The following is a 16404-nucleotide window of genomic DNA, read 5'->3' on the forward strand; positions in this document are numbered from 1 at the left end:
CCACGTTTAAGCCAGGCGTTAGACGCACGTGCTCTTTTCACCTCCCACTTCCTCTGTATGTTAGAAGAGGAGGGACGGAGAAAATGAGTGGAAAGTGGAATAAAGAGGTCAGGTCAGATGAGTGGGAGAGCCTAATCTATAAATGCAAGAGGCAGTCTGGTGGTTTCTAACCATTAATACATGTCTGTTGAACACTGTATATTACAAAGCACTTTCATTCATATTATGCCCTTGATCCTGCAAGGAACCCTGTAAGCTGGACATTTTGCTCCCTCTTTTATAAGGAAACTGAGGTACCTTGTTTCGGAAAGGATTTGGGCAAGGTAGTCATAAAGTATTTTTTTGTTGTTGTTTTGAAATGAATATTATTTAATCCAGGAACAGACTACAGAATCCAAACACTTTCCATTATTCCTAGGGCAGACAGTTGGAGTCAGGACGTCTAGGTTTTTGTCCTGGCTCTGCCCCTCTCCCACAGGTTTTTGTTTGTTTTGTTTTTAAGATTTTATTTATTTGAGAGAGAGAGCAGAAGCGGGGAGGATGGGCAGAGGGAGAAGCAGGCTCTCCTCAGGCAGGAGGCCCAAAGCAGGGCTCAATCCTAAAGCCCCAGGATCATGACTTGAGCTGAAGGCAGGTGCTTGACCAACTGAGCCCTGAGGTGCACCTCCCGAAGATCTGGTTAATACCCTGGGCCCTCTATCTATGCCTAAACCCTGCCCTGCTCACAGGGCCTTACTGAGAGCCTACAGATCATGCAGCAAAAAATAAAAGTGCTGCTCCCCTGCAGCAGAAGCCTCCTGCCCTGGATGTGGTGGGGAATACGGTGTCTGGCTTGTAGTACGGTGGATCTGTGGACTGCATCTTCCCCTCCTCCCACTGCCTGAACTGCCATTCTCTGTGGCCACCCCGGGCTAATTAGTCGTGAGGCAAATAGAGGTCACTTATGCTTTGGTGAATGCTGCTCTGTGTCCTGGGCAGCTGCAGCTCTGTGAGGCCCTACACACAGGCCACTCGGGGCCTCTTCCATCTTCAGCAGCAACCACAGTAGCACCAACCACATCAAAGCCCCCTGGACCTCTAGAGTATTAGTAGAGGGAGGCCTCCCTCACCTCTTCTGACCATCCTCCCCCACCCTGGGTTCCCTGGTCTTGCATCTTTAATGGGACCATATACATAGCAAATATACCATATGTATTGTAGGTACTCAACAATGTTCAGTTTATGAATGGAACACTTATTCCAGCCATTTAACAGTTGCTTGCAATACAAACGACAACAAACAACTCTTTAGATTCCTAGCTGCGTTAATGCGGGGCTGGTGGATAGAACAGGTCACACAATCATAGAATTTTAGAGCTTGAAAGACCAGAAAAATCTAGTCCAGCCCTATCGATCCTCTCTACTCTTTGTTGATCGGACCAAACTGGAAAATTACAGAGTCCCACATCTGAAGGAGATACTAGTTTTAACAAATACGGCACTGGGCCCTGGGATACAGAAACAAATGGGATACTCCCAGGTCCTTGCCCTCTGGCTCTTCCATGCTAGTGTGGAGAAACCATGAACACATAAATAGAATTTTCTGTACTAGCTGTTCCCAAGTCCTCTCCTCCCATCCTCTCATGAGCACACACGAATAAGGCTTTCATCCTCTCTGCTCCACTGAAATTTGGTGGTCAAGGTCACAAATGACCTCAGAGTTGTCAAATCAGATGTCCATTTCCCCATCCTCCTCTTTTTTTCATGAGGGTTTTTTTTTTTTTTTTTGGTATAGTTGTAACAAAACATTACATTATTTTTAGCTGCACAACATAGTGATTCAACAAGTTTATAGGTTATGCTGTGCTTACGACAAGTGTAGCTGCCATCTGTCACCATTCAGTGTGATTACAAGATCATTGATTATATTCTCTCTCCTGTGCCTTTTATTCTGGTGGCTCATTCATTCCATAACTGCATCTCCCACTCCTCTTCCCCCATTTTGTCCACCCTCTCTGGCAACTATCATTTCGTTCTCTGTACTTATAGGTATGATTCTGTTTTTTGTTTATTCATTTGTTTTGTTATTTATCCTCTTTCTTGATCCGTCAGCTGCCTTGGCCTCAGCTGATACTCTCCTCCCTACTTTCCTCCTCTGGCCTCCAGGACCCCACATGCCTCCCCTTTGGCTCTCGTCTCACTCAAAGCTCTTTCTCAGCCTCCTTTGCTGGATTCTCCTCATCCCCTCAATTCTCCAAGATGGCATTCCCAAGCTAGGGCTCTAGATCTCCCTTCAACTCCCTCCCTAGGGGCTAGGGAAATGGGTTCTTCTTTAGTCTCACGGTTTGAATTACCATCTAGATCCCAAAAGATCCTTGTTATGGGTTGTATTGTGCCCTTCAAAAAGGTATGTTGAAGTCCTAACTTGGTACCTCAGGATGGGACCGCATTTGGAAATAGATGGCTACAGAGGTATTAGATAAAATGAGGTCATACTAAGTATGGTGATCCCTTCACCTATTATGACTCAAGTCCTTACAACAGATGGAAGACGATGTGAAGAGAGACACACAGGGAGAGTGCCCTGTTATGGCAGCAGCAGAGATCCCAGTGATGCTGCTGCCATCCAAGGTGGCTTTAATCATTGCACCTGCTGCTTACAGGTAAAAAACAAAACAAAACAACTTTTCACATAGGGCAGACAGGCCTGTAGCTGGGTTTCCACTGAATTTAGTCGAGAGGAAGCACTGCTGGGATATTAGAGGGGGTCAGGGCAGGGGAGAAGGCAAGGTTTTTCTTTTCTTTGCTCCCTGTTCCTGGCAGTGTCCCTTCCATGGCTCCAGCCCCTGACGCAAAGTCTTTTTGTGGTTCTAGCTTCAGCTAGGGGACCCAGGCCCCCAGACTTGAATACCACCTCCTCCTCCCTACTAAGGCTAGGATGTTGTTACTCTCCTGCTGTTTCTAATCTTCTCATTACCTCGGGATTCTTCTCAGCCTCCTTCATCCCCCGTGCAACCAATTATCTTATTAAAAGTAATTCTGTTTCTCTTTGAATAATTTGTATTCTCCTTGCAGGTGATTGATTCATTGGGGAAAATGAATCTGGGTTCAAGTAGGGAAGGGCAATCAGAGGAATGCCTAGAAAAATTCAAGGGCATGTGAGCATGCCATTACACCACAGATTTATACTCGGTGTCTCAGGGAGAGGAAGGCAGATCTGATGAGTAGAAATTGTAGGGAGTATCTTTGGGCTCAAAGAAGTTACTAACAAATGGAACTGTAGAGAGAGAAAGGGCTCAGAGAAGCAGCACACTATAGGTCAGGGATGTTATTAAGGAACGTGCTGCATCTGATGGGGATGATATTCTATTCAAGGGCTTAGAAGGGCCTCTCCTAACCTGGAGATCCTGCGACCCACGAAACACAGATTCTGCACAGAACAACTTACACAGACTCTCACATCCGTGATCATTTTTGGTTTTGGCACAATTCCATCAAGGAGGCGGCCTGGTGTGTTACTAACACAGAAACTAGGATTCGGAGGGCTGGTGATGGATCCTGTTCAGGTCGCTCTGTATTAGAAGTTCATTCTGTTGCATGGATGAAATGTATGAGCATTTGATATGGTCACTGAGGGAAGGTGTAGCCCGTGGGCCTAAGGGGAGATGCTGGGAGGGGGCCTGGACTTGAATCTTGGCTATACCAACCCCCTGTGACCTTGAGCAAGGTATTTAAGGTCTCTGCACTTCAGTTTCATTATCTGTAAAGACGGGCGGTGACACTGTGTCTTACTTCACAGAGTGAAAGCAAGGACTAAATGAGTTAATACATGTGAAAGTGCTGAGTCAGGGCTTGCACATGGTTTGGTTTCTTTTGCCAGTACTCGCACCCACAAAATGTTGGCAGGACCCAAGAACTCAGTCCTTGGTCCCTCCACCTTCCTATCCACGTGCATGTCCCTGATGATCTCGACTATTCTGTGGCTTTATTATTTTTTTAAAGTTTTTTCTTTTTTTTTAAGATTTTACTTATTTCAGGGGCACCTGGGTGGCTCAGTGGGTTAAAGCCTCTGCCTTCAGCTCGGGTCGTGATCCCAGGGTCCTGGGATCAAGCCCGGCATCAGGCTCTCTGCTCAGCGGGAGCACCCCCACCTGCCTCTCTGCCTACTTGTGATCTCTGTCTGTCAAATAAATAAATAAAATCTTAAAAAAAAAAAGATTTTACTTATTTCAGAGACAGAGCAGAGTGAGAGAGCGAAAGAACACATGAACAGGGGCGGAGGGCCAGAGGGAGGAGAAGCAGACTCCCTGAGGAGCAGAGAGACTGATGCTGGGCCCAATGTGGGGCTCGATCCCAGGACCCTGGGATTATGACCTGAGCCGAAGGTAGATGCTTAAACGACTGAGCCATCCATGTGGCCCCATTCTGTGGCTTTAAATACAACCTACATGTCAAGGATTCCATGATTTATATCTCTCCCTTGGAACTAACTCTTCCTTCAAATCCAGACTCCTATGGCCAACTGTCAATCTGATACCACTTTGATATCTATGTGTTCTCGAACCGACCAAGCCTGGTCTTGCCTCTCCCCCCAGACCTGCTCTTCTCACCATCTCTCCTTATCTTAGCAAGTGGCAACTCCATCCTTATGGTTACCAAGGCCAAAACCCTCTGGGTCATCCTTGACTCTGTTCAATCTCCCTGACCCCACATCTCTTCTCAGTGGTCAGCAAATCCTGCCAGTCTCACCTTCGAAACACATCTGAGACCACCCCCTTGTTCATCACCTGCATGGCTAGCACTCCGGTGCAAGCCACCATCACCTCTCGCCAGGATTACTGGATTACCGCAGGGGCTCCCTGCTTTAGTCTGTCCTCAACACCACAGAGTCATTCCACTAACATTTTAACTCGTTCCTCTCCTCCATTCAGTAAGTGTAAAAGGCAAAATCCTTTCAAAGTGAGCTGTGAGGCCCCACGAGACCTCCCCCCCACCTCCTTTCCCTTTACCCCCTGACCTCCCAGACCTCGTCTCCCACACCTCTTCCTTCCCACTGTTTCTCCAGCAAGCAGAACACTGCCTTTCCTCAACATGTATGCGCCTGTCTTCCCCTTTGCAAAGAATGTCCTCCCCTCCTGGCTACCTCCCTTACCCCCTTTATACAAATACCTTCTCAGTGGGACCTTCCCTGGTCACCCTGTTTGTTTCTTTGTTTTGTAAGATTTATTTATTTTTTCCAGGGAGAGGGAAAGAGAAAGCACAAGCAGGGGGAAGGACAGAGGGAGGGAGTCTCAAGCAGAATGCCTACCAAGACCCAACTGCGGCTCTCAGAGGACCCAGGAGATCGCGACCCGAACTGACTCTGAGTCCGACTCTCAACCCATGGAGCCGCCCAGGAGCCCCTGGTCAGCCCATTTAAAACTGCAGCCCCCTCTAACGCTACCTGTCCTTCGCCCTGCTTTGTCTTTCTGCCAACAGCAACGTATGTATCTCACTTTTGTCCATTTCATCCATACAAGCCCATGGGACGTAAACTCCATGTGGATACTGATGCCTTGTTCAGCGATGTCTTCCCAGTAACCTGATACAGGGAGGACCTCAAAAAGTATTTGTTTTATGAATTAATGAAGGAGTCTTTGCACAAATGCCAGCCCTTATTATTTCAGTGCAAATCTGCGCCACGCTCTACCCTTTGCAAAGATCCCTTTGGGGACATAACTGGAAAGGAAGAGAAATCAGCCAGAATTTTGTAAAAGGGAACTTTTAAAAAGATTTTTGAGTAACCCTCTACACCCCAATGCGGGGCTGGAACAAACTTACACTCCCCGCCTCAACCCCCCATCAAGAGTGGCATGCTCCACGACTGAGCCAGCCCCACTGAATAAAGCTGGGGTCCTAGTGTGTAAATACATCCTCCTAGGTGCTGGAGTGTGGGGCTGTGTCACCCACGAACCTACTCAACAACTACTGTCACGTGGGTCGCTCTCCGCACAGCTTCCAGTCCCGGGCCGCGGAGTCTGAGCTCCAGCGGCGCGATCCCGAGGGCGCAGGGGCGGGGAGGGCGGCGCGCGGGAGCGCGGAGGGGGGCGGGGTTCCGGGGCCACGGGGCGGGAGCGCGCTCAAGCCACCCAGCCGCCCAGGCCACCCGGCCCTGCTCGGCGAGCGCACCATGGCGGGCCCCGCGTCCCGGCGGCGGTTGCGGCGGCTGGCAGCGCTGGCCCTGCTCCTGGCGCTGGCCCCGGGGCCCCCGGCAGCCTGGGCCGGGCAGGTGCCGCGCCCCGCCGAGCGGGGGCCCCCGGTGAGGCTCTTCACGGAGGAGGAGCTGGCCCGCTACGGCGGGGAGGAGGTGAGCGGACGGGGGGCCGCGGGGGAGGCGCGGGCTCCGAGCTGGACGCCCCGCCTGCGGGCTTCCTCCCTCCGGACGGAAGGCCGCGCGGGGACCCGGGGAGTCCGTCCGAGTCGGGGCTGCGCAGACTTGGCCCCGGCCCCGAGCCCGCACGCCCCGTGCCCGCGCTGCCCCCTGCCTGCCTTCCGGCGAGCTGCTCCCCTGAAATGCGTTTCGGCTGGTGATCGGCCCCGGGAACCTCGGAACTTTGGGGGGGTTAATGTTAGCATCAGCTGGGGGCAGACCCTTCCTCCTCCTCGGTGGAGTGAGTGGCGGGGGAGGGAGAAGGGAAGTAAAACCTGTGGGGCAGACCCAGGGATGATCCAGGCTTCCCTGCACTTCCTGCCCCGACCTCAAACCCACTTATACTGCCTGTGCTCTCGGCTCAGAAAGAGCTGGGGAGAGGGCAGAGGGGGAGACCGAGGTTAAAGACAAAGACACCCTCCGCTCCAACACACCCACATCACTCAATAGTCTGGAGGCATCTAGGAAACTCCTCACAGTCCCCCGTGCCTTTGGACTGCTGGGGTCCAGTGTGATGCCTGAGGAGCCTAGGAAGATGCTGCACTCCCCGGTAGAAGGGCCATAGTGGGGCCAATCCGGGAAGAGAGGGGGAAAGTTTGATGGGGAGATCACCGAACCATAGCATGTCAGCGTTGATAAGAACCAACCTCCTGCTTTTACACACGGGGAAACTGAGGCATGCGCCAGTTAGGGGCAGAACAAGGAAGGGACTAGTGTCCTCTTGTTAAAACCCTCCAGCTGGGATCCCTAACCCCAAGTTAGCTAGCTTTAAATAGACCAGGTTTGAAAGGGGAACAGGGGGAGGGTGGTCAGAAACTTGGCCCTTAGGCATTAATGGCTGGTTTGAATATCACTGTATAAAGACATTGGTTAGAAGCCTGAGTGGAAGAGAACACAGAAGGAGGGAGACAGGGATGTGACTAGATGTTAAGGGAAGCAGAGAACCAGATGATACAGGATCCAGGAATCGTTGCAGAAAAGAGTTAACGTAACGGGCCTACTCTCCTTAGGAAGGCCCGCTGGGAAGAGTGGCTGCTGGCTGATGTCGGGAATTCCAGGGTGTTCCACACTTCCCTAGCAGATGAGGGTGGCTCACTCCAGGCTCTTTATACCGTGTATTTGCTGGGCAGAGAGGGCCTACATGGCCAGCTGCCAGTAAAAACCTTGGCCTCTGAGTCTCTAATGGGTAGAGACTAACGTTCTGAGCAGAAACATCGTGCACGTGGTGCGCATAGTGTTGCTGGTGGAAGAGCTCTGTGTGTGACCCCTCATGGGAAAGACTGAGCATGGGGAAATCCACCCCTGCATTCCTCTAGACTCTGCCTGTGTCCTTTTCTCTTACGATCTCGTATCCTTCTGTACAGTTGTAATACATCTGAGCTCTGAGTACGACTGTATGCTGAGTTCTGTGAGTCCTCAAAGTCAATCTTGAAACATGGGGGCGAATTTGGAGACCCCTGGCACAGAACCCAAGAGAAGAGAGAGTTCACGGTTGAGGGTACTTGTAGCCACAGCTCCAGGGGCTACAGGATGAGGACAGAGAAGAGACCCTGTTTTTTTTGTTTTTTTTTTTTTTATGCTGACATTACGGATACTTAACTAAGGGAAGGAAAGAGGGAAGCCTGAGGTGGGAACAGGTTAAGGAGAGAAATGTTTTGGGCGTCTATAGGCAGAGGGAGGAAGAAAGGTAGGAGAGGGGCCGATGAATACGGCTGAGTAGAGCCGTGCTGTTCCCTGAGCCACCCTGGAAGGTTCTGGTTTATGCCTGTTGTCTGGGAAGAATTACTAATGGCACCCCCCCTTCACTCTCAGGAGTGTCACTGTTGTGTGAGACATTATACGGTACCCGAGTTAGAACTTTGTACCTTTGGATCATGCCTGGCTACGACTCCCTGTTCTTCGGGCCGCGAGCTCTTTGGAGTCTTCCCAGCTGTAAGATGCTTTGATCAGTCAGGCCGGCACCAGCCACCATCACCTCTCACCTGGATTACTGGATTACTGCGAGGGTTCCCTGGTCCACCTGAAACAGAAACAGTAGAAAATAACATATTTGGCTTATCGCAAGGAATTGGTTTATGTGATCGTGGGCACCGGTCAGGCAAGTCTGAAGTCCATAGAGCAGGCCAGAAACCCCTGGGCAGTTGCTGATGCCCCAGCCCACCCGAGGAATTTCTTCTTCTACACGGAAACCTTAATTTGTTCCTAAGGCCTTTCAACTGATGCAGTTAGGCCCACCCCGATTGTTCAGGATCATCTCCTTTACATGGAGTCAGCTAATTATAGATGCTAATCACAACCACACAGTATCTTCATAGCGACACCCAGATACTGTAATTGATCAAAGTTGGCATGTAAAACTGACCATGACAATGGCCATCACTAGAGTGCCTACTCTATGTAGGGATTGTGTGAGGATTAAATGAGATGGTGATACGCAAAGGAGGATAGGCCTGCAGTAATCTTAGCATAGTAAGCCGTTATAAATCTTAGCTGCTACTTTTGTTAACTTATTATTTAAAGTTATAAGCAAGAGGCAGTATAACAGGTCCATAATCCTCTTATGCAATTCAAAAATCAAGCTCTGAACCCAGAAGAGGTGTTTTTTTTTTTTTTAAAGATCTTATTTTTAAGTAATCTCTATGCCCAACGTGGGGTTTGAATTTACAAACCCAAGATCAAGAGTTGCATGCTCTACCAACAGAGCCAGCCAAGTGCCCCACAAGGTTTTTGTTTGTTTGTTTTGTTTTTAAATAAGTCATTTAATAACCCAACCTGCTCTGAATTCCTTTGGTGACAGAACCTTGCCAGCGCTGACACGAGTCTGTTTATAATGGTCATGTGTTGTCCTTAGTGTGAATACTCATGTTCATGCTTTCCTGTGGAAATGTTCATAGAGTTGGTTACGGGGTGCTGCCTCGGACCCCTGAGGGAAGACGAGTGAAGTTGAGGATTCTCCCTCGTTCAGAGCGGATGTCATCCTCCACCCTCCAAGTGCAACACGATTTTTGCCATCCTCAGAAAATGTGTTTTCCACCTTCACTGCATGGGAGGATACCAAGGGCAGAGAGGGTCACCCTGCCTGCCCCCAGCCCCACCTGATTTCTGGGCCTGGGACCAGATGGTGCCAGCTCTGTCAGGCACTATCCTAACTACTTTATTTATTTATTTTTAAGATTTTATTTATTGATCGATAAGAGATCACAAGTAGCAGAGAGGCAGGCAGAGGATGGGGGGTGAGGAAGCAGGCTCCCCGCTGAGCAGAGAGCCCGATGCGGGGCTCAATCCCAGGACCCTGAGATCATGACCTGAGCCCAAGGCAGAGGCTTAACCTACTGAGCCACCCAGACGCCCCTATCCTAACCACTTTAAAGCACCAGCTCATTTAATGACCATCACAGCCTCACGAGGGAGGGGCTGTTATCTCATTTGTCAGTGGAGGAAGGAGGCATGGGGAGTTTAAAGGAACTTGCCCAAGGTTACACAGCTAGGAGTCCTCGAGGTGAACCAGGCACAGCTCCCTCGGGCCTGAACAAGGAAAAGCAACTACCAAGGGCGCCCCTTTCCGTCCTTGCACAGTCCTAGAATCATGCCAGGCAGTGACCTGCCCCACGGGGGTACCGGTTCTAAGAAAATACCAGCGTGCCAGCATGCTGGGAAATGTAGTTTGGCTGCGGGAGTTTATTTCATGTGACTCTGACCCTGAGCTGGCCAAGGCCCTCTGGGCTTCACGGTTATTCTTCGTAGATGGAATTTGTCTGTTCTCAGCACCAGCTGTCCTCGGAAATCCGTGCTAAGGTCAGGAGGTGACAGGGTGACATTTGTTTTCTGCTTTTCTAAAACTGAATGATAGTGAGGAGTAAAACTGTACTTCTTCCAGAAAGATCATTCTGAACAGACATGAAGAAGATACAGTGAAGGCGGTGGCGTGAAGGCTGGAGAATAAAGAGGGGAAACTGCCTAATTGTGCAGTCGAGTGACGGCTTGTAGATGGCTGTGTCAGGGCCTACTTTCTGCACCGTCCCCCAGGACACACACACACCACAAAAGTTCTGTCAAACAATGCTTCTTCTTACTACGTGTGATGCACCCCAACATTTTCTATTTTCTGTTCCATTTTAAACTTTTCCTTTTCTACTTCATTAAAAAAATTGGTTAGTAAGCACTAAGTGAATCCACAATCCATTAATAGGTTACCGATGCCATGGCGGTCAGAAAGAAACCCGGCCTCGGATCCTCGGGGTGCCCCGTTATTTCTGCAGAAGAAGACATCCGCAGCAGTTTTCCTCTTTACCAATGAGGGCCTTTGGCTCTGTCCTTGGCCCCCGGTTCAAGGGCGAGGTTGAAGGCTCAGGGGCCCGCTGTCCTGTGTGTACCCAGGCTCCAGGCCTCTCCCTCCCTCTCGTCGCCCTGCTGCCTTGTCTGCTCTTCTGTGGTCATTCTCGTGGCCCTCTCTTGGCCCTGCTTGACAGCAGGCGGGGAGGAAGGCCAGTGAGGCAAGTCCAGACCCTGAGGAGAAAGGCGAGGCCTCATTCATGCAGGGGTTCCCCTGGTTCCTGTCCATCTGGGTGCTTCTGACCCACTCCGTGCCTCACTGGTGGTCCTGAGTCTTGTGGATGAATTGCCCAGGCCCCCCTCACCCTGTCCTGGTCCCAGGCAAGTGCGCTATCTTCATGCTGTGTGGCCCCCGGTGGGGCAGGCCAGGGAGTGGAATGAGCTTGGCTTCTAAGGCTCCAGAGACTGCTCTGATTCCCGCTGGGATTCAGGGCAAGTCTCCCAACTCCCCGGCCTGTAGGGCTGCATCTGGAAAATGAAGGTGTTGGATAATCTTCAAGGCCCTTTCAGTTTTAACTTAAAATGCCTCTAGAATCCTTATCTGTCACTTGGGAAGTACATTTTTTGTCTGTCAAGATCTAGATTAAGGATCCAGGTAACTAACAAACTGCTAAGGGCTTCATATCTCTTGCCTTGTTAATCCTCACAACAGCCTGGTAAGTGGATACTCACAGAGGGGGAAACTGCGGCACAGAGAGGCTAAGTAATTTGCCCAAGGCAGCACAGCTTATAAGCCGTGGCTCAAACCCAGGTCTGTTCGACTTGAGGTGACTCCTCCTGTGGGGTCTTGGAAAAAGGCAGACCTCCTGCTGTTTCTGCAGACCTGCTGTACAGATGAAAAAAACGAAGCATCCTTCCAGGTGGATGAGAGGGTGGGGAGCCCAGTGGGAAGCTGGTGATAAGCATGTGTGTCTTTATCTGTCTGCAGGGACATTTGTATTTCCGAGTCTGCATTTCTGCAAGACTTCCACTCACCCTCTGTCTTCTCAGTTGCCTGAGTTACCCCCGGGGCCCGGAAACCATGCCCACCGCTCTGCTGCCAGTGGACTCCCAGCTCCACAGGCCCGGAACGACCCCACAGCCCCACTCCCAGTGCACTTGACGTTTAACTGATAAGGCCATTCCTCTCTCTGGAATGTCTGTAACAACATTCCTTTCTGCCCCTTTGCTGGGACTTCTTCTTTGCCCCAACACCTTCAATGTATGGTTTCACGAGGAGACAAATATTTAACTGTTGGAGTTGAGGGTGTTAGTGATAAGATGCATGTGGTTCTAGTTTATATACGTGAATGTCATGTTTCTGTGCCTCTTTGCACACAAGGAAGGAGTAACATAGTCAAGGAAAAGCATCAGGTTGGAAAATATGACCAAATGCCATGGGTAAAATTATAACTGTTAAAATAGTGCTTAAATTGAAATAATATGTAACCCCACTTGATAAGCTATTGAAGTCAAGAAATACACAACCAGTGAAAGAAAGGCCGTTAAAAAAAAAAAAAAAAAGCAGGCTTCTGGCTGGTTAAGCCATGCCTTTTTTTTTTTTTTTATAAAGATTTTATTTATTTATTTGACAGAGAGAGAGATCACAAGTAGGCAGAGAAACAGGCAGAGAGAGAGGGGGAAGCAGGCTCCCCGCTGAGCAGAGAGCCCGATGTGGGGCTCGATCCCAGGACCCTGGGATCATGACCTGAGCCGAAGGCAGAGGCTTTAACCCACTGAGCCACCCAGGCACCCTAAACCATGCCTTTTAAAATGACCCGTATTGGAGTGCCGGGCTGACTCAGTGGGTAGAGCGTGCAACTCTTGATCTTGGGGGTGAGTTGGAGCCCCGCATGGGTGTCGAGATCATTTTTTAAAAATCTTAAAAAAAAATTTAAAATAGGGGCACCTGGATGGCTCAGTTGATTAAGCCTCTGCTTCTGGCTCGGGTCGTGATCCCAGGGTCTTGGGATTGAGCCCCGAGTAGGGCTCTCTGCTCAGCGGGGAGTCTGCTTCTCCCTCTCTCTCTCTGCCTGCAGCTCCCCCTGCTTGTGCACGCGCTCTCTCTCCCCCACTGTGTCAAATAAATAAAATTAGAATTAAATAACTCTTGGTTGAGGTGGAGCACATGTCCACCAAGTCAACAGAAGTTCTGGAGACTGTCTGTCCGGAGGTGATAGAGAATGTAATAACCAACCACTCACTGAGCTCCTGCGCTGGGCCTACTGCGTGCTCACCTATGCTGTGTCCTTCAGCGTGCCTGCAAGGTCATTGGGTGTTATCTATACCTAACGGTCAGAGAAACTGAGGCCTGTGAAGTTATGTGATGGTGAGATACATTTCCTCGGCCGAGTCGCTTACCTTCCCAGAGCCCCAGCTCCTCTCTCTGTGAAACGTAGTCATGAAAACTTGACCTTAAGCCCCACGAGGGCAAGAAGCTCAAGGCCCGTGCCTAGAGGAGAACAAGCAGTGTGCTCTCGGAAATCGAGAGATTCCTGTGTACCCGGCTGCAGCAGCCCCCTTCACCCCGGCCTAGGAGCTGACGGTTGGTGTCCCCGTACCTACAATGGGGCTGAGACAAAGGAGGCCTGGTCTTGCGTGTCCTAGAACGTGCCAGTTGCCCCAGCCCGAGTCCACCCTGATGGTAGTTAGGAAATTCATGCCATCTGTTTTTGCGTTGTTCTCTTCGGTGGTGGTGGGAGGAGATAGGGATTTGAAGATAACATTTTATCCCTATAAATATAGCAAAAAATATACTATGAGACTGTGAGCACTTTGGGGAGACAGCATTGCTTGTATATTTCTAGCACTGTAAATGGTTTTTTGAAGAACAGACTGCTTACATTTTTAATAAGTGATGATGTTGTTCATGTACTTTGGTCCAGGAATATAACTCACCAAATTATAAAGTAGCTAATAGAAAGATATTCATAATCCTGCCATTTATGGTTTTAAAGAATTGGAAAGAGCCCAAATACCCAAAATAGAAGAAGAGCCAAACCAACAGGTACACAGTATCACTAATATAAAATAGCGCTGTGTTAGTGACAACCATTTTGGTTATTTCAATACATGGGAATGTTTATATGAAGCAATATTACCTGTAAGAAGCAAAATATAAAATCGATCATTTATACTGATTGCATCCATGTCAGTACATTAACCAAGATGAAAGGAGATTTGGGTTGATTTTAAAAATTCACTATTTAACATACTTTGAATTCTTATCTATGTAGATTTGCTTCAGTCCCTGGGATTTTCTTTTCTTTTTTTTTTTTTTTTTTTTTTTTTCCACAGAAAGGTATTGCCCTGGGCTTGTCATGATACTTTGTCACTTTTCCTAAGTTTGTGAGTGGACGTGACATTGGGCAGGCAGGGGCAAGCTCCTGATGGGACGAGCTGGCTGAGGACTGGCTCAGGGATGGCCTCTTTGTACCTTCGGCCGCTGCTGTCTGCACAGCCTGTGGTGGGAAGAGATGTCACCAGCTTGGGCTGGAGGAGCGGAGATCTTGGGCTGCCTCCAACAGCTTCTCTCCTGCTTTCTAGGAGGATCAGCCCATCTACATGGCAGTGAAAGGAGTGGTGTTTGATGTCACTTCTGGAAAGGGTAAGTGGCTCGGCTTTATGAATCCTTACTTCTGGGGAGCTCGGCAGCCAGAGTGGGCACTGGATGTGTGAACAAAGTGAGGGGACACTGGCCAGGGCCTTTTCCCTCAGATGGAGATAACATTCTTCGTCACTGTTGTACTTCCACAGTGGTTTTCTAATGATGTCATGCTCCTGCTCAAAAGCCCCCCATGGCTCCCTGCTGCCTATGTCATCAAATTCCAACTTGATGTTTTTACCATCTCACCAGCAGTGAGAGGAAAAGAGTTGCTTTGCAAGGTGTTGGGATCACAGAACATGACAGAACATTTTAATGTCACTTCATGGTTTCTCTAGTGGTAATTACCGATGATATCATGGCAGTTTTGTTATGGTTCATTGTTACCTGATTCCAAACAAAAGATGTTGAACCGGGTAGACTTGGCTTCCACCAACATTTAAGAAGACTGAACATTCTTCCTGTTTGCATTTTAAATATTTTAAGAGATTGTTTTCACTCTGTATTTTTTAAAAATCACCTTTCAGTCCAGCATGTGTGACTTATTCCAAAGTCTGCATTAGTGGAACCCAGACTGATGGCAGGGGCTGGCTTATTGGGCTTCATGTCTTCTCTGCTTCCCCTCTCTTTGGGCCTAGAGGCTTCTGCAGCACCGGATTGGGCTCAGAAGCCCCCTCCCCCACCACAGACCATCTCCTTGCTGCTTGGCGTGCATGTCCACACTCACGACTTCTTCCTTCTTCTCCACTGCAGAGTTTTATGGACGAGGAGCCCCCTACAATGCCTTGACTGGGAAGGACTCCACCAGAGGGGTGGCCAAGATGTCTCTCGACCCCGCAGACCTCACCCATGACACTGTGAGCCAGATTATGAGCCTTTGTCAAAATGTCCCACCTGCCTTGGCCATGGCCTTTTTCACCTAGGCAATAGCAAAGCTTCCTAATTAGCCTGTTGATCTTCCGTCCACTCAGTGTGGCCAACTGTTTTCTTGAAGTAGAGATCTTACTATGCCACTCCTACTTAGAAACCTCCCAGACTCCCCAGTACCTGCAGAGTCACGCCCAAGCTCCCGTGAACTTGGGACCTTCACAGTTTGGCTTCAACCTGCCAGGCAGTCCCATCCCCCTTACAGTCTGCACCTGCCACCCCCAGGCTCATAGGTTTGCTGTTGGGCTCGGACACTCATTCCCCAGGCTGCTCTGGGCACGAACAGGGCTGAGAAGCAGAGTATCCCCATGTTCATATTCCTGTGAAAGAGAAAACAGCATTGACAGAAGCCATTTGAGGGCCTCAGAAATCCCAGCAGAGGGGCCGGCATTCACCCAGCTGTGCTCCGATGACTCAGACTCATAAACCACAACATTACAGAAAGATTCAGGAGCCAAGGAAGGGGAAGGGTGTATGAATCTGTCAGGGGAGAGGGATAGAGGGCCATGAAAAGAAGGTGGGTGCAGACTGGGTATCACGTACCCTACCCTGCCCCAGACTGGGTGTTCTCTGGAGTCTTGAATTCCCACATCAGTCAAACAGCAAATGGCTCCCTCCCCACCATCCCCCTACACACAGGGTTGGTTCTTGAAAAGTCGGTTGGTTGTTGAGATATGTTTTCGCCAGCATTAGGGGTGTGGGGGCAGGGGGGCGGGTTGGTGAGAGTCCAGTGCAAGGCATGACTCACTCATCCCACCCCCCCACCTCTCCCCCGTGTCACTTGGGCTTTTCTCCCCAAGACGGGCCTCACGGCCGAGGAGCTAAAATCCCTAGACGACGTCTTCACCAAAGTGTACAAAGCCAAGTACCCCATCGTGGGCTACACGGCCCGGAGGATTCTCAACGAGGACGGCAGCCCCAACCTGGACTTCGAGCCCGAAGACCAGCCCCATTTTGACACAAAAGACGAGTTTTGATATTCCATCCTGGGATCATGTTCCTGATGGGGGGCGGGGCAGGGAGACCCTCAGCTGCCCGAGCCTCTGGGCACCCAGACCCAAATAAACCAGATGTTGAACCGGGAACCCTGAATGCCTGTTATTGTCCTTGGTCGAGTGTTCTGTCCCCGTGACACCCCCCCATTCCCGCACACTGGCCAGGCTGGTCAGGACGG

The 16404-nt window shown here is 49.9% G+C and overlaps 2 protein-coding genes across 4 annotated transcripts in view; one reads left to right on the forward strand and one right to left on the reverse strand.

Moving 5' to 3' along the window:
* Positions 1 to 16404, reverse strand: part of PACC1 (proton activated chloride channel 1) — a 68540-nt gene that overhangs the window by 37732 nt on the left and 14404 nt on the right. Inside the window, exons 1-2 of one of the 3 annotated variants that reach the window (XM_047705126.1) lie at positions 13261 to 15060; positions 8254 to 8408 (exon numbers count right to left, since the gene is read on the reverse strand). The gene's annotated coding sequence lies outside the window, so the exon portion shown is untranslated. Of the gene's footprint in view, positions 1 to 8253; positions 8425 to 13260; positions 15061 to 16404 lie in introns of those variants that run through there. The other 2 variants (XM_047705125.1, XM_047705127.1) reach the window with 2 other exon arrangements.
* On the forward strand, positions 6076 to 16315 carry NENF (neudesin neurotrophic factor). The gene is made up of 4 exons (XM_047705128.1): positions 6076 to 6325; positions 14246 to 14306; positions 15057 to 15160; positions 16031 to 16315. The coding sequence occupies exons 1-4, from the start codon at positions 6149 to 6151 to the stop codon at positions 16205 to 16207; spliced, it is 519 nt and encodes a 172-aa protein (XP_047561084.1). The 5' UTR covers positions 6076 to 6148; the 3' UTR covers positions 16208 to 16315.

This window comes from Lutra lutra, chromosome 15 (assembly GCF_902655055.1).
Source record: "Lutra lutra chromosome 15, mLutLut1.2, whole genome shotgun sequence".
Classification (NCBI taxonomy): Eukaryota; Metazoa; Chordata; class Mammalia; order Carnivora; family Mustelidae; genus Lutra; species Lutra lutra.

Excerpts from the sequence above, each read along its gene's own strand:
- NENF (XM_047705128.1), top strand. The coding sequence starts at position 6,149 with ATGGCGGGCCCCGCGTCCCGGCGGCGGTTGCGGCGGCTGGCAGCGCTG. Across the intron at positions 6,326-14,245 it reads CCCGCTACGGCGGGGAGGAG|GAGGATCAGCCCATCTACAT; the intron begins GTGAGCGGACGG and ends CCTGCTTTCTAG. Across the intron at positions 15,161-16,030 it reads CAGACCTCACCCATGACACT|ACGGGCCTCACGGCCGAGGA; the intron begins GTGAGCCAGATT and ends TTTCTCCCCAAG.